At 46.7% G+C, this 14928-nt stretch overlaps 1 protein-coding gene across 1 annotated transcript in view; it reads left to right on the top strand.

The window, feature by feature from the left end:
- plcl1 (phospholipase C like 1) overlaps positions 1–13718 on the top strand; it is a 47278-nt gene extending 33560 nt beyond the window's left edge. Inside the window, exons 3-8 of the mRNA XM_049012691.1 lie at positions 506–2164; positions 4984–5346; positions 6550–6753; positions 8823–8898; positions 9709–9818; positions 10353–13718. Coding sequence (XP_048868648.1) covers positions 506–2164; positions 4984–5346; positions 6550–6753; positions 8823–8898; positions 9709–9818; positions 10353–10535 — 2595 coding nt within the window. The 3' untranslated portion in view covers positions 10536–13718. The remainder of the gene's footprint in view (positions 1–505; positions 2165–4983; positions 5347–6549; positions 6754–8822; positions 8899–9708; positions 9819–10352) is intronic.
- Positions 13719–14928: the final 1210 nt, after the last annotated feature.

Here is a 14928-nt window from a genome sequence, read left to right as displayed (position 1 = left end):
GTAGCTCTCCAGAACCGGAGTTGGAGACCCCTGGACTATTGTAACAGTGCAAATGCATATTATTTTATGTGCATTTAAAATGCACAATAATTTCTAGTCATAGCAACGCAAATGCACATAAAATATGTACACATTTGTGCTGTTACAACAATCAATCACTGCACGTATTGCTTTTAAAGGTGAGAGCGTACTTGTGTACCAGTTGCGTGCATCCTTGGGAATAATGTGTTCCCATGGCATACTGGCCAAAGCAGGTGGACTCTTAGACATTCAGATTGACTGAATCAGCTTTGTTAAGTTGGACCCTGGGGTGAAGTGATGTTTAAAAGCAGAACAGTGACACTGATGGCAGCAGTAGGCGGGGCCTGATATCCAGGGAGGACCTGGTGTAATCAGGTGACACATCCATTGTAAATGACTGTGCCACCTTCCCTTCCACATCTCACCTCCTCATTTTTCTTCCTTTTCGTGTTTACTGCTCTGCTTTGTACACCCATGTCAAAAGGTCCAACTGAAATTCAAGGAAATCCAGCGAAGCAAGGAGAAGCTGACCTCCCACGTCACGCTGGAGGAGTTTCAGGAGGCTTACTGCGAGCTCTGCACCCGAGCCGATGTCTATTTCCTCCTGGTGCAGCTCTCCAAGGACCGCGAGTGCCTGGATGGCCAGGACCTGCGGCTCTTCCTGGAGACGGAGCAGGGCCTTCCTCTAGCCACGGTTGAGGGCTGCCTGGACATCGTGCGGCGCTTTGAGCCATCCTCCCAGGGCAGGGAGAAGGGTTTGCTGGGCCTGGATGGCTTCACCCGCTATCTGCAGTCACCCGAGTGCTACCTGTTTGACCCTGAGCACCAGGAGGTGTGTCAGGACATGACACTGCCGCTGTCCCACTACTACATCAGTGCCTCCTACCGCTCCTACCTGCTGGAGGACCAGGTGCATGGGCGTGCTGAGCTTGGGGGGCTCCTGCAGGCCCTGCAGGCTGGGTGCCGCTGCCTGGAGCTGGGCGTCAGGGATGGCCCGGATGACGAGCCTCTTCTGGGAATGGAGCGCAACCCCCAGCACTCCCTACTCTCCCAGATGCCCCCAATCACCATCCACAATGCGCTGGAGGTGATCAACAAGTACGCCTTCCTGACCTCGCCCTACCCGCTGCTACTGTACCTATGCCAGAACTGCTCCCTGGCTCAGCAGCGTGTCCTGGCCCAACACCTGCGCACTGTCTTCGGGGCACGACTTTACACCCCTCTGTCGCCCAATGGGCTGCTGGGGGTCCGGGGAGCCCAGTTGCCATCTCCCGAGGAGCTAAAGGGCCGGGTGCTGCTGGTGGGCAAGAAGCTGCCCCAAGAAGATCAGGCATCTGATGGGGAGGTGTCAGAGGAAGAGGAGGAGCTTGGAATCGGGGGTCCACTGGCGGGCCGGCGAGTGACTCTCCCCGGGGAGGAGGACGCGGGGGTGGTGCTGGTGGTACCGCCTCCGTCACAGACCTGCCAGCTACGCCTGTGCCGGGAGCTGTCTGACTTGGTGGTAGTGGCTCGCGGTGGGAGCCGCAGCTTCTACAGCCACCGAGTGGCGCCACGGTCCCCCCCCAGCAGCCCCAGCACCCCCAGCAGCCCCATGGCCCAGGTGATGCCCCCGTGCTGGACCCTGTGCTCCCTGGGGGAGGGCGAGGCGGCCAGGCTGGCCAGCGAATCCCTCGAGGAGCTGGTGAGCTTCACCAAGCGGTTCCTTACAAGGGTGCGGCCAAGTTCTGTGCGGCTGGACTCCGGCAACCCTAACCCCCAGGACTTCTGGAAGGGGGGGTGCCAGCTGGTGGCGCTGAACCAGCAGACCGCCGGCGCCATGCTGGACCTGCAGCGGGCACGCTTCGCCCAGAACGGCAGCTGCGGTCTGGTGCTGCGGCCCGCCGTCATGCGCGAGGCCGTCTCCTACTTCAGCGCTGACACGCAGGGCTGCGTGCCGGGGGTGCCGCCCCAGACCCTGCGGGTCAAGGTGATCAGCGCCCACGGGCTGCCCAAGCCACAGGGGGCCGGTGCCAAGGGCCAGGTCATCGACCCCTACGTGGTGCTGGAACTGCACGGCGTACCGGCCGACTGCGCAGAGCAGCGCACACGCACCGCCGCCCAGAACCAGGACGACCCGCTCTTTGACGAGACTTTCGAATTCCAGGTGAGACCTGCTGGGTGCTCTGCCAGCCGCCGACAATAACGATCGCTTGGGGATCCTGCACCAGCCTCCTGTCCATGGTGTACCCTCGTCTCGTGTCCCGGTTTCCTGTGGAGGGTCCAGGCTTACTGTGTCCCCGTGTGGATGATTGATGGATGGATTAGTTGTCTAAAAGGAGCTGTTCAGGAAAAACTACAATGTTCATTAACTGCATAAAAAAAACGTACCAGGTAAACATAACTTGGTGACACTGTAAATGTTCACACAAGCGGCACCTTGGTATTTCGCAGGACTCCGTTTTCTGAAATTGTTTACCGGGCCCCCAGCATCACGCCCATTGTTGGAGGGCGCGAGCCTCATTTGAGGGCGGAGAAGGTCGCGGTCACGTGTGAGAGCGGAGTGGCTGTCACATGAGCTGCACCAGGCTGCAGGCGATCGCTGTTCTCGGGTGTCATAACTGCTGTTCTGCGGAATGTCTGAGCCAGAAACCGATTCCCTGATGACGGTAGTATTTCATTTTTATGGGACTTGCGACAGCTCACCACCAGCGAGTCCCGAACTTGTGTCGAGACAGAGGACGCCCCCCCCCCCGCACTGTAAGCCGCAGTCACCTGTGTGGGAGAGAGGGCCTCGCTAAGCAGGTCTGTCACACAGCTATTTCGGGAGCCAGTCACACATTGGGTCTTGTCATTTTTCCAAACTGTATTGTGAGATATAAATCAGGTGTTCTGGGCCGTGACTGTAGTGGCTTTTACGCGTGTGGATGGATTTTGGCCCGTGATTGATGGCATGGCGACACTGCACTCCTGGTCTCCCCAGTGCACACTCACTGGTGCCCTTCAGATGGCTCGTTAGGGTCACCGCACTTCATTACTCCAGGCTTTTGTAGTCTCTATCAGATGGGTGTCATGCCCCCTCCCTAAGTCCTGCTCCGTAGCCTGGTCGCTTTGTCTCCTATTCCGACAGCGTAATAAACCCTCACTGCCACATTGCACCCTTGAACCTCTATCTAGAATCTAGAACAACCTCTCAGACCAGAGCCAGAACAAGCTTCCAGCTACCCCAACCTCTGTGTCTAATGGATTTTAAAAAATCTCAAGGTTCACACACTTTCGAGTCCAGAGCCTTTTTTCTAGACAGCTTTGCCCATAAATTAAAACATTTTTTGTATGATGCCTGTTGGACAGTGTTGGACAGATACACTGTTTTCTCCTCCAAGACTAAGGCGTTTACCCAGAATTTTACTGAAAACTCCAGCACTTGAAGGATATTTCAGAAATCATGAAAACTACTAGAACAAAGAAAAGACAAAAAGCAGATTGAAATACAGTGGGAAAGTAGTATCACCCTTTGCTCTTGCCATTTACGTCAATGTACATTCATACTAATGCGTCTTAGGGCACACTCCATTCATACTAATGCGCCTTAGGGCACACTCAATTCATACTAATGCGCCTTAGGGCACACTCCATTCATACTAATGCGTCTTAGGGCACACTCCATTCATACTAATGCGTCTTAGGGCACACTCCATTCATACTAATGCGCCTTAGGGCACACTCAATTCATACTAATGCGCCTTAGGGCACACTCCATTCATACTAATGCGTCTTAGGGCACACTCCATTTATACTAATGTGCCTTAGGGCACTCTCCATTCATACTAATGCGCCTTAGGGCACTCTCCATTGATACTAATGCGCCTTAGGGCACACTCCATTTATACTAATGGGCCTTAGGGCACTCTCCATTCATACTAATGTGCCCTAGGGCACACTCAATTCATACTAATGGGCCTTAGGGCACACTCCATTCATACAGTGCGGAAGACTCCAACAGTATGGTCAATGGGGGAAAGCCCCCTGTCTTTTTCTGAGATAGGTGACCTCCTGGTTATTCTTCAATGTTTCATTCTTAAACCAGTGAACTACCTGCCTGGCGGCCCATTGTTAGTCTTCAGCATAATCATATGTAAGGCCATTGTGATGTCATTTTGGAATGCCACCCCTTAGGTCACGACTAACTTTGTTAGCGTCGTTGCTCAGTAGTTAGCGTCACGCTTGGAGGTAACCAGCAGAGTTTCCTCCTGTAGTGCTTGGTGTGGTTCATCAGAACCAAAGATAACCCCAAGCCTTTTAGCAGACAGTGCTGGCTTTGTAGAGCCGGCCTTGTCTGTGTGTTTCTGGAATTTGCAGAGCATGTGCTGTATTGTGCAGATTTTGTAGGGAGACAAAGAAAATGTTTAAAACTATTTAGGTAGTATGAATTCCTTCTGTTCTCCAAAAAGTTACTGATATTTTGTCGGATGGCTAGATGAATGCCGCTTCAGTACTCAAACCTCTCCTCAGGGGCACCCCAGCCATTCCATGTGTTCATTTATTTTCACCACCAGCTCATTTAATTAATTAACTTAATTAGTTCAATAATTTGATGAAGTATTGATTAGCCAAGCTTAGCATGGTAGTAGTTTAGTCAAGAAATACACGGGTATATTGGATGGTTCCTGGAGTGACTTTAGGAAGGGTTTTGAAATGGATAAACTGACTCCCCTACATATTTAGTACAGATATTTAGAATTTGCATCTGCTAGTGTCTGATGTTTTTTATCATATTCATTCTTTGGCAGCTTTTGTTCTTCTGTTTACCTTCTAATGTGCATGTCACTCCTCTTCAGTGATGCAGTGTTGCTGCCATTCTGCACCAAGTGTAATGCCTTTGTCCTTCGGGGCACAGAGGGCATGGTACATGGTGTCTGTGTAAATATCGGTGAGCTCCTCTAAGGTCTCGCACGTGCGCCTGCCTTGCCATTCCCTTGGCCCCAGGTGAACCTTCCGGAACTGGCCCTCCTGCGCTTCGTGGTGCTGGACGATGACTACATCGGTGATGACTTCATCGGCCAGTACAGTGTGGCCTTCGAGTGCCTGCAGCCTGGCTACCGCACCGTGCCCCTGCTGGGGCTGCTGGGAGAGCCGCTGGCCCACGCCAGCCTCTTCGTACATGTGGCCATCACCAACCGGCGGGGCGGGGGCAAGGCCCAGCGGAGGGGGCTGTCTGTGCGGAGAGGGGCGAGGCGCGGCCGCGAGTATGTCACCCTGCGCAGTACCGGCATCAAGGTGTTGGATGACACCTTCCGCTCGGTGAGCACCCCCTTGAGGGAGGCCGCGGACCTGCGGGAAGACGCCCAGGTAAGACTGCAGAAATAAAGCTCCGTGTCTCGTGATGGGGAACAGTTACAGAGCAAGCTGGAGCTAAGCTGTTAAAGCACATTAAGGCAGCACTGGAGTGCAGTGTAACTCGCACTGGATGCTGGTCTTCAGTCGGCCCGGCTTCTGTAATCCTTACTGCCATTGATCCTGGTTTCATGACTCATGGAATAGATAATGTACGTCTTTAAATATCATGAACAGAGGAGATCAAACGGGCATTCTCTTTGTGTTTACCTTCTTATCTCAACAGAGCATGCTTTTATTTATCAAAGGCAGGCATGAATATAAAGGTCTACCTTTGTCTGGGAGGAGAAATACCTTATCCACGTTCCATTGTTTCCATATTGTGGCACATGAATGTAGAGTGAAATCATTTGGCTTAGGGCTTCAGTCTATATAAGAGGTTGGGCTGTGTGCAGCAAGTTGTCATGCACTTTATGGATCAAAGGCAGCAAAATGGATGAGGCCGTTTCCCTTATGTACAGGGGGAAAGTCACCACTGAACATTATACTGCATTATATAAGAAACGCATGTTGTGATTTTCCATGGAGCAGCAGGCATTCTTACATGCAGCCCCCCCCCCCCCCCCCCATCACCACATACATACTCGCTGACTCTCAGTGGTCCGTGTGTGTGGGCTTCATCCTGGTGGTTAAGTCCAGGCTGACCTGTTAATCCTTTGACAGCCATTAGAACTGTAAAGAACCAGGTCAGCTTGGGTCTCTGCCACCTGTCAGATTCAGTCACTGTCCTATAGCAAAGGAGGGTATGCTGTTAATCACAAAGCAGCCCTGATCACGTCAGCCACGTGTCCAGGTCCTGAGAACCTTCGCTTATCTTTGCTGCAGCATCCTTTTCTTCCGGAACCCTCTGTGACTTGCCACTGCATTATTATGAGAATGTCGCGCCACTTTTGTGAGACAAGGGAACGAACAGCTGGCTCGTTTCTTCTCTCTTTTTGTCTTCTTGCTTTTGGAACTTGCTTCCCTTGATTTTGTATGTAACTTCATGAAGGACAGCTTCAGCACAGTCCTATGAAGTGAAGCTGACTGAATTGATTGTTCTAACAGCGTAAATTATTCTCATTCTGCGTCATCTATCCTGTCATCACCATATTGTGAGCTTTCTTAGTATATATTATACAAAAAACTCAGTCTGGTGACTAATTTTCAACATTGTAGAATGCAACAGTCAATTTCAAAGAGCAGTGTGGACTCCCCCCGGTGGCCAATTTGAAGCAGTGCATCCAAAGCCTGGCCCCACGGCTGCAGACTGTGGAGGGCCCCCCCGCCGCTTGCTTGGTCCTGAAGGATGGCTGTCCATGCCTGGAGCCGGTGGGCAGCCTGCCGGACGCCACACGCAAGCTGCTCAGCGCCTACGATGCGGTGAGTGACTCGGCACCATCTGAAGAACATGCACCCACTGACAAAACTGCAAACCTCTGTGGGTTTTTATTACTCACGACACAATGAGCCCATTCACCCACCTGTGACTTATTGGCTTTGTGTGAACAGCTTGCGTGCATTCAGGGTCACTCACATACATGCAGGCACACAGACGTAGGTGTGCGGGTGAATATAAATGGGCACAGATTTATATATACAATGACCCCACGAGCACAGACACACGTTTTAGCTGCCCAGCTGTGTATCGCCTTCCATTTCGACACAAACCCACGATTCACAAGCCACATTAAAATAACCAACCATGGAACTGTGGTAACAAATGATGTTTCTGCTATTCTCATTTATACTATCCATCCATCCATCCATCCATCCATCCATTTTCCAAACCGCTTATCCTACTGGGTCGCGGGGGGGTCCGGAGCCTATCCTGGAAGCAATGGACACGAGGCCGGGAACAACCCAGGATGGAGGGCCAGCCCATCGCAGGGCACACTCACACACCATTCACTCACACATGCACACCTACGGGCAATTTAGCAAGTCCAATTAGCCTCAGCATGTCTTTGGACTGTGGGGGGAAACCGGAGTACCCGGAGGAAACCCCACGACGACATGGGGAGAACATGCAAACTCCACACACATGTGACCCAGGCGGAGACTTGAACCCGGATCTCAGAGGTGTGAGGCAACAGTACTAACCACTGCACCACCATGCTGCCCCCTCATTTATACTATTATAATATAAATTTTTCTTCTAACTTTAAATATTCAATGTGTTTCATTCGGCTTTTTTCGTATCTGAAAGCTTTCATGTGTTTTTTGTTTATTTTTTCTATATGATTATTTAATTTATAGTTCAATCCTGCAGTGAGTTAAAATTAACGTAGTGCTGACAAGCAGTGCAGTGGAATAGGTCTATATGTATATGTGACACATGGATTCAACATTCCAAAGTCACAGGTTAATATTAGTAAAAAATATAGCATCACTCATCGATTAGAGTCAGAAACCTCTGTATCATCTGGACTGAAAATCTTTTTACCTTCCGACTGCTCATCTATTATAACGACAAAAAAATAAATGCTTCGTATGTAATACTTATGTAATGACAGTAATGAATCGGTTCGGTTTTGTCTGTTGTTTCTGTTTTGTTTTGTCTGTTGTTTCTGTTTTGTTTTGTCTGTTGTTTCTTTTTGAGTTTAATTTTGCATGGAAGTAGGAATTATTTCCTGCATTGATTTGTTTAAGGCAACACATGCAGTCTGGTGAACACGTATGACAAAGTGCATGCTAAAGTGGTATGTGTTTGACTTTTCTCTCATTGCGCTGACAGATTGTTGCCCAAAATGATGACACCAAACTAGGGATACTTATACAAAACAAACCCTTTAATGCACCTTATAAGTAATTTTTAGTTTGAATTCCACTTGGTGTTCATGTATGAGTGAAGGAGTGGGCGTTTTTTTGGGCAGGCGTGTTAGATGGCGTGTGGAGCAGAAGGAGTGTGTGTGCAAGCGAGCTTGAGCACTAGGGTTCTGGTGGACGTGCAGCTGCTCTCCGTGACAAACGCACTGCATGGTGCTCTGTCTTGTACGAGCACGTCTTTCATAGCTGGGGCACTGGGGACCTCAAGGTTTTCCATGCACTTTGGCTTGGCAGCCTTGTTGGGCAGCAGTGTTAAAAATATCTGGATTGTGGGAATCATGAGGCAAGGCCAGTCGACTGGAGTTTTGCCTTTGGCCTGTGCAAAGCACACAGTGGCATGTTTCTGGAATGTTCCCCATCTGCAGGGTCTGCAGATAGGTAATCCGTTATGTACGGTGGATTCTGTTCTGGAATCCGCCCACAAGGGCCCAGCCCAGATGCCTTCTCCCAAGGCTTTCCCTGAAGGACACGCGTGATGAATAGTCATTTGCATGTTTATACCCATCGGCAGATGGGCATGCGCCTGTGTATCTGTCACTCATGGGGCTCCTGCATCTCTCCTTCTGAGCTGGATGGGCGCGGTTTGCCGGGCTCACATCCATGCAAATGTCTGTCCCTCTCAGATGGTGCTGGCACACAGACAAGTGACTGAGAACGCAGACTCCATTCAGGAAAGAATTGCCCAGGTGCAGAAGGATGGTGAGTAGAGGCCTCACAGTTTTATCCAGGTTAGCTGAAAATATGTGTTTATACTAGTAAGAAAACAAGCAACTGATTTAGCATTTGTTTTTAATGGCAACATCTCTCCAGCGGTTAATACTGTGTTCTGCAGTGGCTGATGAGCTCCCTCTGGTGGCCACAGTTATGCAGCGTGCCGCGCTGAAGTTGTGTGCGGAATGTTGGGTGCCCATGATTTGGGGGGGGGGGGGGGGAGATAAGTGACAGATAAGTGACAGACACCCAGCCTTGAAAAAGGAGGGGGAGCTGTGACAGAAAGAGATACTTTTGGAGAAAAAACTAAAGATCCTGGATTCCTGGATTACAAATCTGTTAGTTATGACTAAGCAACATACTTGCCTGTTCAGTTTTGGGATAATAAAGATATGTCATGGACCAAATGATTATTTCATGTATCATTACTTCTGCTGCATTAAGAAAATCTTATTGTTTGGCCTTGCTACATTCGGTGTAGAATTTTTTTGCTTTTATCCCACAAGTTTTGTTATGAGATTTGAAGGGCATATTCTTTCGAGAGAGCATTTTTGAGAGAAATCAGCAAGTAAATATTTAGCAGGGGACTTAACCACTAATCACTGCTGAAAACAGCCTTGACTGATTGCTGTTACATTTAGACTTGGCAGATGTAGGTCGGAGAGGGGTATTCACATCTGCTCCAAGGTCACACTGCCATACCTGAGATTGACTGGGCTGTATACAAGACTGCAGACAGATCAACTGACCAGTCACCGGTGACAAGGTGATGATGTCGGCCATTTCTCACCCTATCAGGGATGGAGTTTCATGAGGACCTGCCCAGGCTGGGGGAGAAGGAGGGGCTGAAGGGGCGCAAGCAGAGCAAAGCGGTGGAGAGCTTCGCCTGGAACATCACCGTGCTGAAGGTGTGAGCTCACGATGGAGGCAGCCAGATCTTATCAAACCCCCTGCTTATTATGAATAATTTCTTTAGCTTCTACACCTTTTTATGCAGCCATGAAAATATTTGCCTTTTCTCAGGATGCTGAGACATTTTCAGAGAGATGAACAAATTGTATAAATGTTTTTTAACCTCTGGGGTCCGTATATGAAACCCTCAGCATGTTGTGTTCAGGCTGCCAGAAACGACATGACTGTCCTCCCTCAGCAGAGTGTGAGATCGGGGTGAATATACAGGAAAACGGGAGAGTTTCCCTCACTCTTATACCTTTTTTTTTGGCGTTGATAGCATCTCCTATCAGTGATAATAGTCACATATATCCTGTGGTTGGGAGTTCAAGTGATGACTTTTGGGGTATAAAAAAGCATTGTTTAACTACTGTTCAATTGTAATGGTAATCCTTAATGAAATGATGTAACGTTGCACACAGTCAGCAGTGACATTCTGCTGACAGCATGGTGATGGTGCTGTAACCACTGGGACATGCCTACCCCTGCAGGGCCAGTGCGACCTGCTGCGCAGTGCCAAGGTGGACGCCCTGGATGCCCTGAGGCAGCTGGCGCTGGCCTGCGAGGCATGTGGGCTGGCGGCCACCTCTAAGCTGCAGTCCGGCTCAACTCAGCTCGACAACAACCACGCCAACCCCCGTCGGGGCAGTGCCCAGGGTAACGGGCGTATCTGAGCCCCACCGGGGCAGTGCCCAGGGTAACGGGCGTATCTGAGCCCCACCGGGGCAGTGCCCAGGGTAACGGGCGTATCTGAGCCCCACTGGGGCAGTGCCCAGGGTAACGGGCATGTCTGAGCCCTGCTGGGACAGAGAGGGACAGATAAAACACCTGAACGAAAACAGGCATTACAAAGGGAACTTTGAGGCGGCAGGCAGTGCTTTAAAGCTACGGCCAGAGAAGGACAGATTTCTGTTAAAACCTTATGTGATTAAACTTGTGGTCCAATCTTTCCATTGTTGTTGTTTTTTAGCAAATTCTAGCAGGGGCTGTTGTTTAACCTGTATACATAAAGGCGAACCACATAACCACATGTAGGCGACACAGTCACGTAAGTGTCAGTTTTCGTGTGTGTTGGTTGGTTCTGATCCCAGTGAGCACATTATGTTCTGTCAACACTGATGTCACATTCCAGGATTCTGTTGCTCTCCAAAGGTATCACATTTGAATGCGATGTGAGAGATTGGACACCCCGTCATGTCTTTTTCCAGCTAGAACCAACGTTCTGTGCCGAGTCATGATGGGTCAGTTGTATACATTCTTGACTATAAAACTGCTACTTTGCCCCAATGAACAGAATTCAAGAGAATTTGCTTGACTTCCTCATACACATGAAGGTTCCAAATGATGTTTTGTCTTTCTATGTGTAATATAGAATGTGTTATATCTCTGTGTTCATTGGCAGGAAGGGATAGCAGCCTAAGATGTTCTTTACCTCACTCATATCTCAGTGTTTGCTGTAGCCAATTTAGTAACCAGATTCCACCTGGGGAGGTACAGGCTTGTGGTTAAATTTGGATGTTCTGTCAAGCATCTTAGATCTCAAGGTGAAGGAATTCTGGATGTAGACTGATTTTGAATGTATGTTTTTATGAATTACAGCAATGCTCAGAGCTGCTTAATCAATGCTTGTCAGCTGAACTGCCTGTATACAATGTATCAAAGCAGGACTGGAGCAACACAATGTCAGTACTGTGTTATATTATTGGTTGTCTAATTGCTTGGGCAAAATGAAAGGTGATCTGGTTTGATGACTGAATGAATACTTCAGAATTTCAGGCAGAGAGAAATATGGGGGGCTTAGTGGGTAGACTGTAGCCTCGCACAGGGCTGTGGATTTGACTCTGCTGTCTGGCAGATTGTGTGTGCAGTTTGCTTGATTGTTTTGTGGATTTCCCCAGGAATCTCTTGTTTCTTATTGAAAGACATGCAGTTTAGATGAACTGGTATTTGCTCAGTCGCCCACGGTGTAAGTGTATGTCTTGAGGTGGACTGTCATTCTGTTCCTCAACCCGATCCTCTGGGACCCCCGGACAGTCCATGTTTTTGCTCCCTCCTTGTAAAAATGTGAACTGTCTGGCAGGAAACTAGGAGGGATCAAAAAATATGGACTGTCTGGGGGTCCCCGAGAAACACTGTTCTAAGGTGTTCCGCTGCCTTGTTCACTGTGCTTCCTGGGATAAGATCCAGGTTCACTGTATACTGGACACATAGTTATAGAAGATGAGTGGGTGGATGGAGAGAGGATGAAGCATATAACACATGATAATCCATAACAGTTTGATCCACCAGGACAGAGGCTGTCTGCCACCAAGTTAATACATCAAGTTCTCCAACTAGAAAAAAATCTTCATAGCATATAATTAAATTATTAGGAGAACTTACTTCAGTTCATGAACTTTATGACAATGGAATATTTCTTTGCTACAACAATACACTATAACTTTAATTATCATGTGATGGAGATTTGGAGCCGCTTTAAATTTTGAGTTAAAAGAAACCACAGCAGTGTTTTCACTGTATACAGATGTTTATTTCTGAAATGTTAGTGATCCTAAAGTTGTAGAAATGTCCCCTTTCGAATGGATCTGTTGATCACTGGATGTCCGTATGTTTCTGCTGTTATTTTCATACTCTGTTACAAGCAGGGATGTTCGGCTGTAAGTCTGAGTGTTGACTAACACGCGGTGGTCTTGATTTGGCTCCCATGTTAATCTAGTCGAAATCCTGAAAGTAATGTGACCTCAAATACTTGATGCATCCACAGCAACAATCACACATATTGACCCAAATGTAAGATATAGTAAAACAACAATTAAAACAAAGCCAAACTAAATCTATAACTAAAACTGTCTCACTGACTGCTGCTATTAATATTTAACCAATATTTTACCATGGCTGCACACCTTCACATGTCTTTCTTTGTCTTGTCACACTTTTTCAGCTTTGTGTTTCTCTCCTATCTCTCCAGTTCCCTGGGTCTGTGTGCAGCTTTGCTCTGACTTGAATGTAACAGGATTTTCCTGTTTCTGTCATGATGTGTCGTGGTTCTTAGTGTGTTACAGATGCACATACAGGGAGAGGTTAATTGGCACTGCCTCAGACGCTGTCTTGCATAGCTTAGGCAATGATTGAATGTATGGATATTTGAATCCACAATTCTAAGATCACAACAGAGCCCTCAATAAGTCGTTCGAGATTAAATAAAACAGAAAACCTCTTGGAAAAAAGATAGGTAGATTATTCAGCCCTTAATAATGCTAAACCACGGATTACCTTACTTTCACACATTTAACAGACAGATGTTTTGTGAATGCAGTATTCCTTATGTATCCTAAAGGAAACAATTATAAATGAATGAGATTAGCTAACAAAAATGGCCAGTGAAGTTGTTTAAGAAGGTGTCAATCGTACCAATTATGCTGCCTACCTTCTGCTATAGGCACTAAATATTTTCAGACAGTCCTTAGTTGTGCACTTTAAACAGAAGATAATATATGAACAAGCTCTTACTGTCAGTCAACAGAGTTCATTAGTGTTACATTTGAATATTGAATGTGATTGGATACTATTATTAGTCCACAAGTCTCAATAAAACTTTGCTTTCTTTTATGTGTATTCTGCTTTTAAATATGCACATCCACCCGTTATTTTCCTGTTTTTCTGACTTGTTTTTTGATTATTTAATTTTACTCTCTTGTAATGTCATTGTAAAAAGTAGCTTATTTATTGAAAATGATAGCAATGTTTTAGAAAAAAAAATACAGTAACATTTGCTTTTATTTTCAAAAGCCAGTTTGTATTCTATTTGATTAACGAACGTAACAGTTGTGTCCTGGATTAAGAAGAGTTATCTTTTACCCGGAGTCTGTGTGGTTTCTTGTCTCTCTGGTTAATAGATGCTATTTCTATTGAACTCCTTTAGAAGATGGAGGGGTGCTTGGAACACTTCGAAATGGAAAATGCGAAGACAGGCATTAAAACGGAATTAACAATACATGTTTAAATAGTTATCGAAACAATTCAATCTAAATGTTTGCTGTGGAATCAGCTAAATATACTCCGCAGAAAGCACGTTCATCTTTAACGTTTTGTCGAAGAAGTAGCACTTCAAACAACCAGCAGGCGATGCTGTTTCATAAGACAGCGGCTTATGGACGTACTGCGTCTCTTAATGCGCTTTAACCAAAAAACGCTATTTTGTGGGGAAAACGACATTTACGGATAATTTAGAAATACTAATTAACCGCCTTAACAATCAATAATCTAACTAATTTCGTTTTATTATGAATTGTCGGTTTATGTGCAGCATTTATTATTAATGTTATTGTATATATTTTGTTATTTTACAATTTTCATTCGAATAAATAATAAACAAAATCACTGTAAATTTACTGCATTTATTTAAATATTGTTTGTGTTCTCCGGTGGCATCATCGAAGCAAGTTTTAAATGTATATTACCAGGGGCTTACCTGGAAATTCCGGGCCCCCTGGTGAAATGTAACCTGCCCCATCCCCCGCCAAATTCTACGTATAATTTAACGTATACGAGGGCTCTTGTCAAGTGCTGGACCCCCTGAATCTGTTGGGGTATCCATGCTCCTTAAATACCCCTGCGTATTACTGGCCATGTTATACTATAATGTCATAATTAAGATTTGCCAGAACATTCCAAAGAGAATGACCATTATAAATATGAAACCGGAAATTGATTTTGTAATACGTTTGTGTGTATGTATATATGGCACTCATATATAATTCTATCCTTGTGTGTGCATTAGGGCTGAACGATTTTGAGAAAATATCTAATCGCGATTTTCTGACAGACATTGCGATTACGATTTCATTTGCGACAGAATTTTTTATACGTCAAGCTTCAGTTCAATATTAAGCGTGTAATATTGATTAAAACATATGACGCAGCATTACCACCTGAGATACCGTCAAAATATGAAGTGGTCTATATTCTGATGAAAGGATAAGAATTTAAAGATGTGATGTGTTAAGTTAAATAAATAAATAATGAATACAATTGCAGCAAAAAGAAAAACAATAGCGATCTTGCAGC

Source organism: Brienomyrus brachyistius, chromosome 1 (assembly GCF_023856365.1).
Source record: "Brienomyrus brachyistius isolate T26 chromosome 1, BBRACH_0.4, whole genome shotgun sequence".
Lineage (NCBI taxonomy): Eukaryota > Metazoa > Chordata > Actinopteri > Osteoglossiformes > Mormyridae > Brienomyrus > Brienomyrus brachyistius.
Note: the sequence above shows the minus strand (reverse complement) of the source record. Positions and strands in the feature narration are given on the sequence as shown.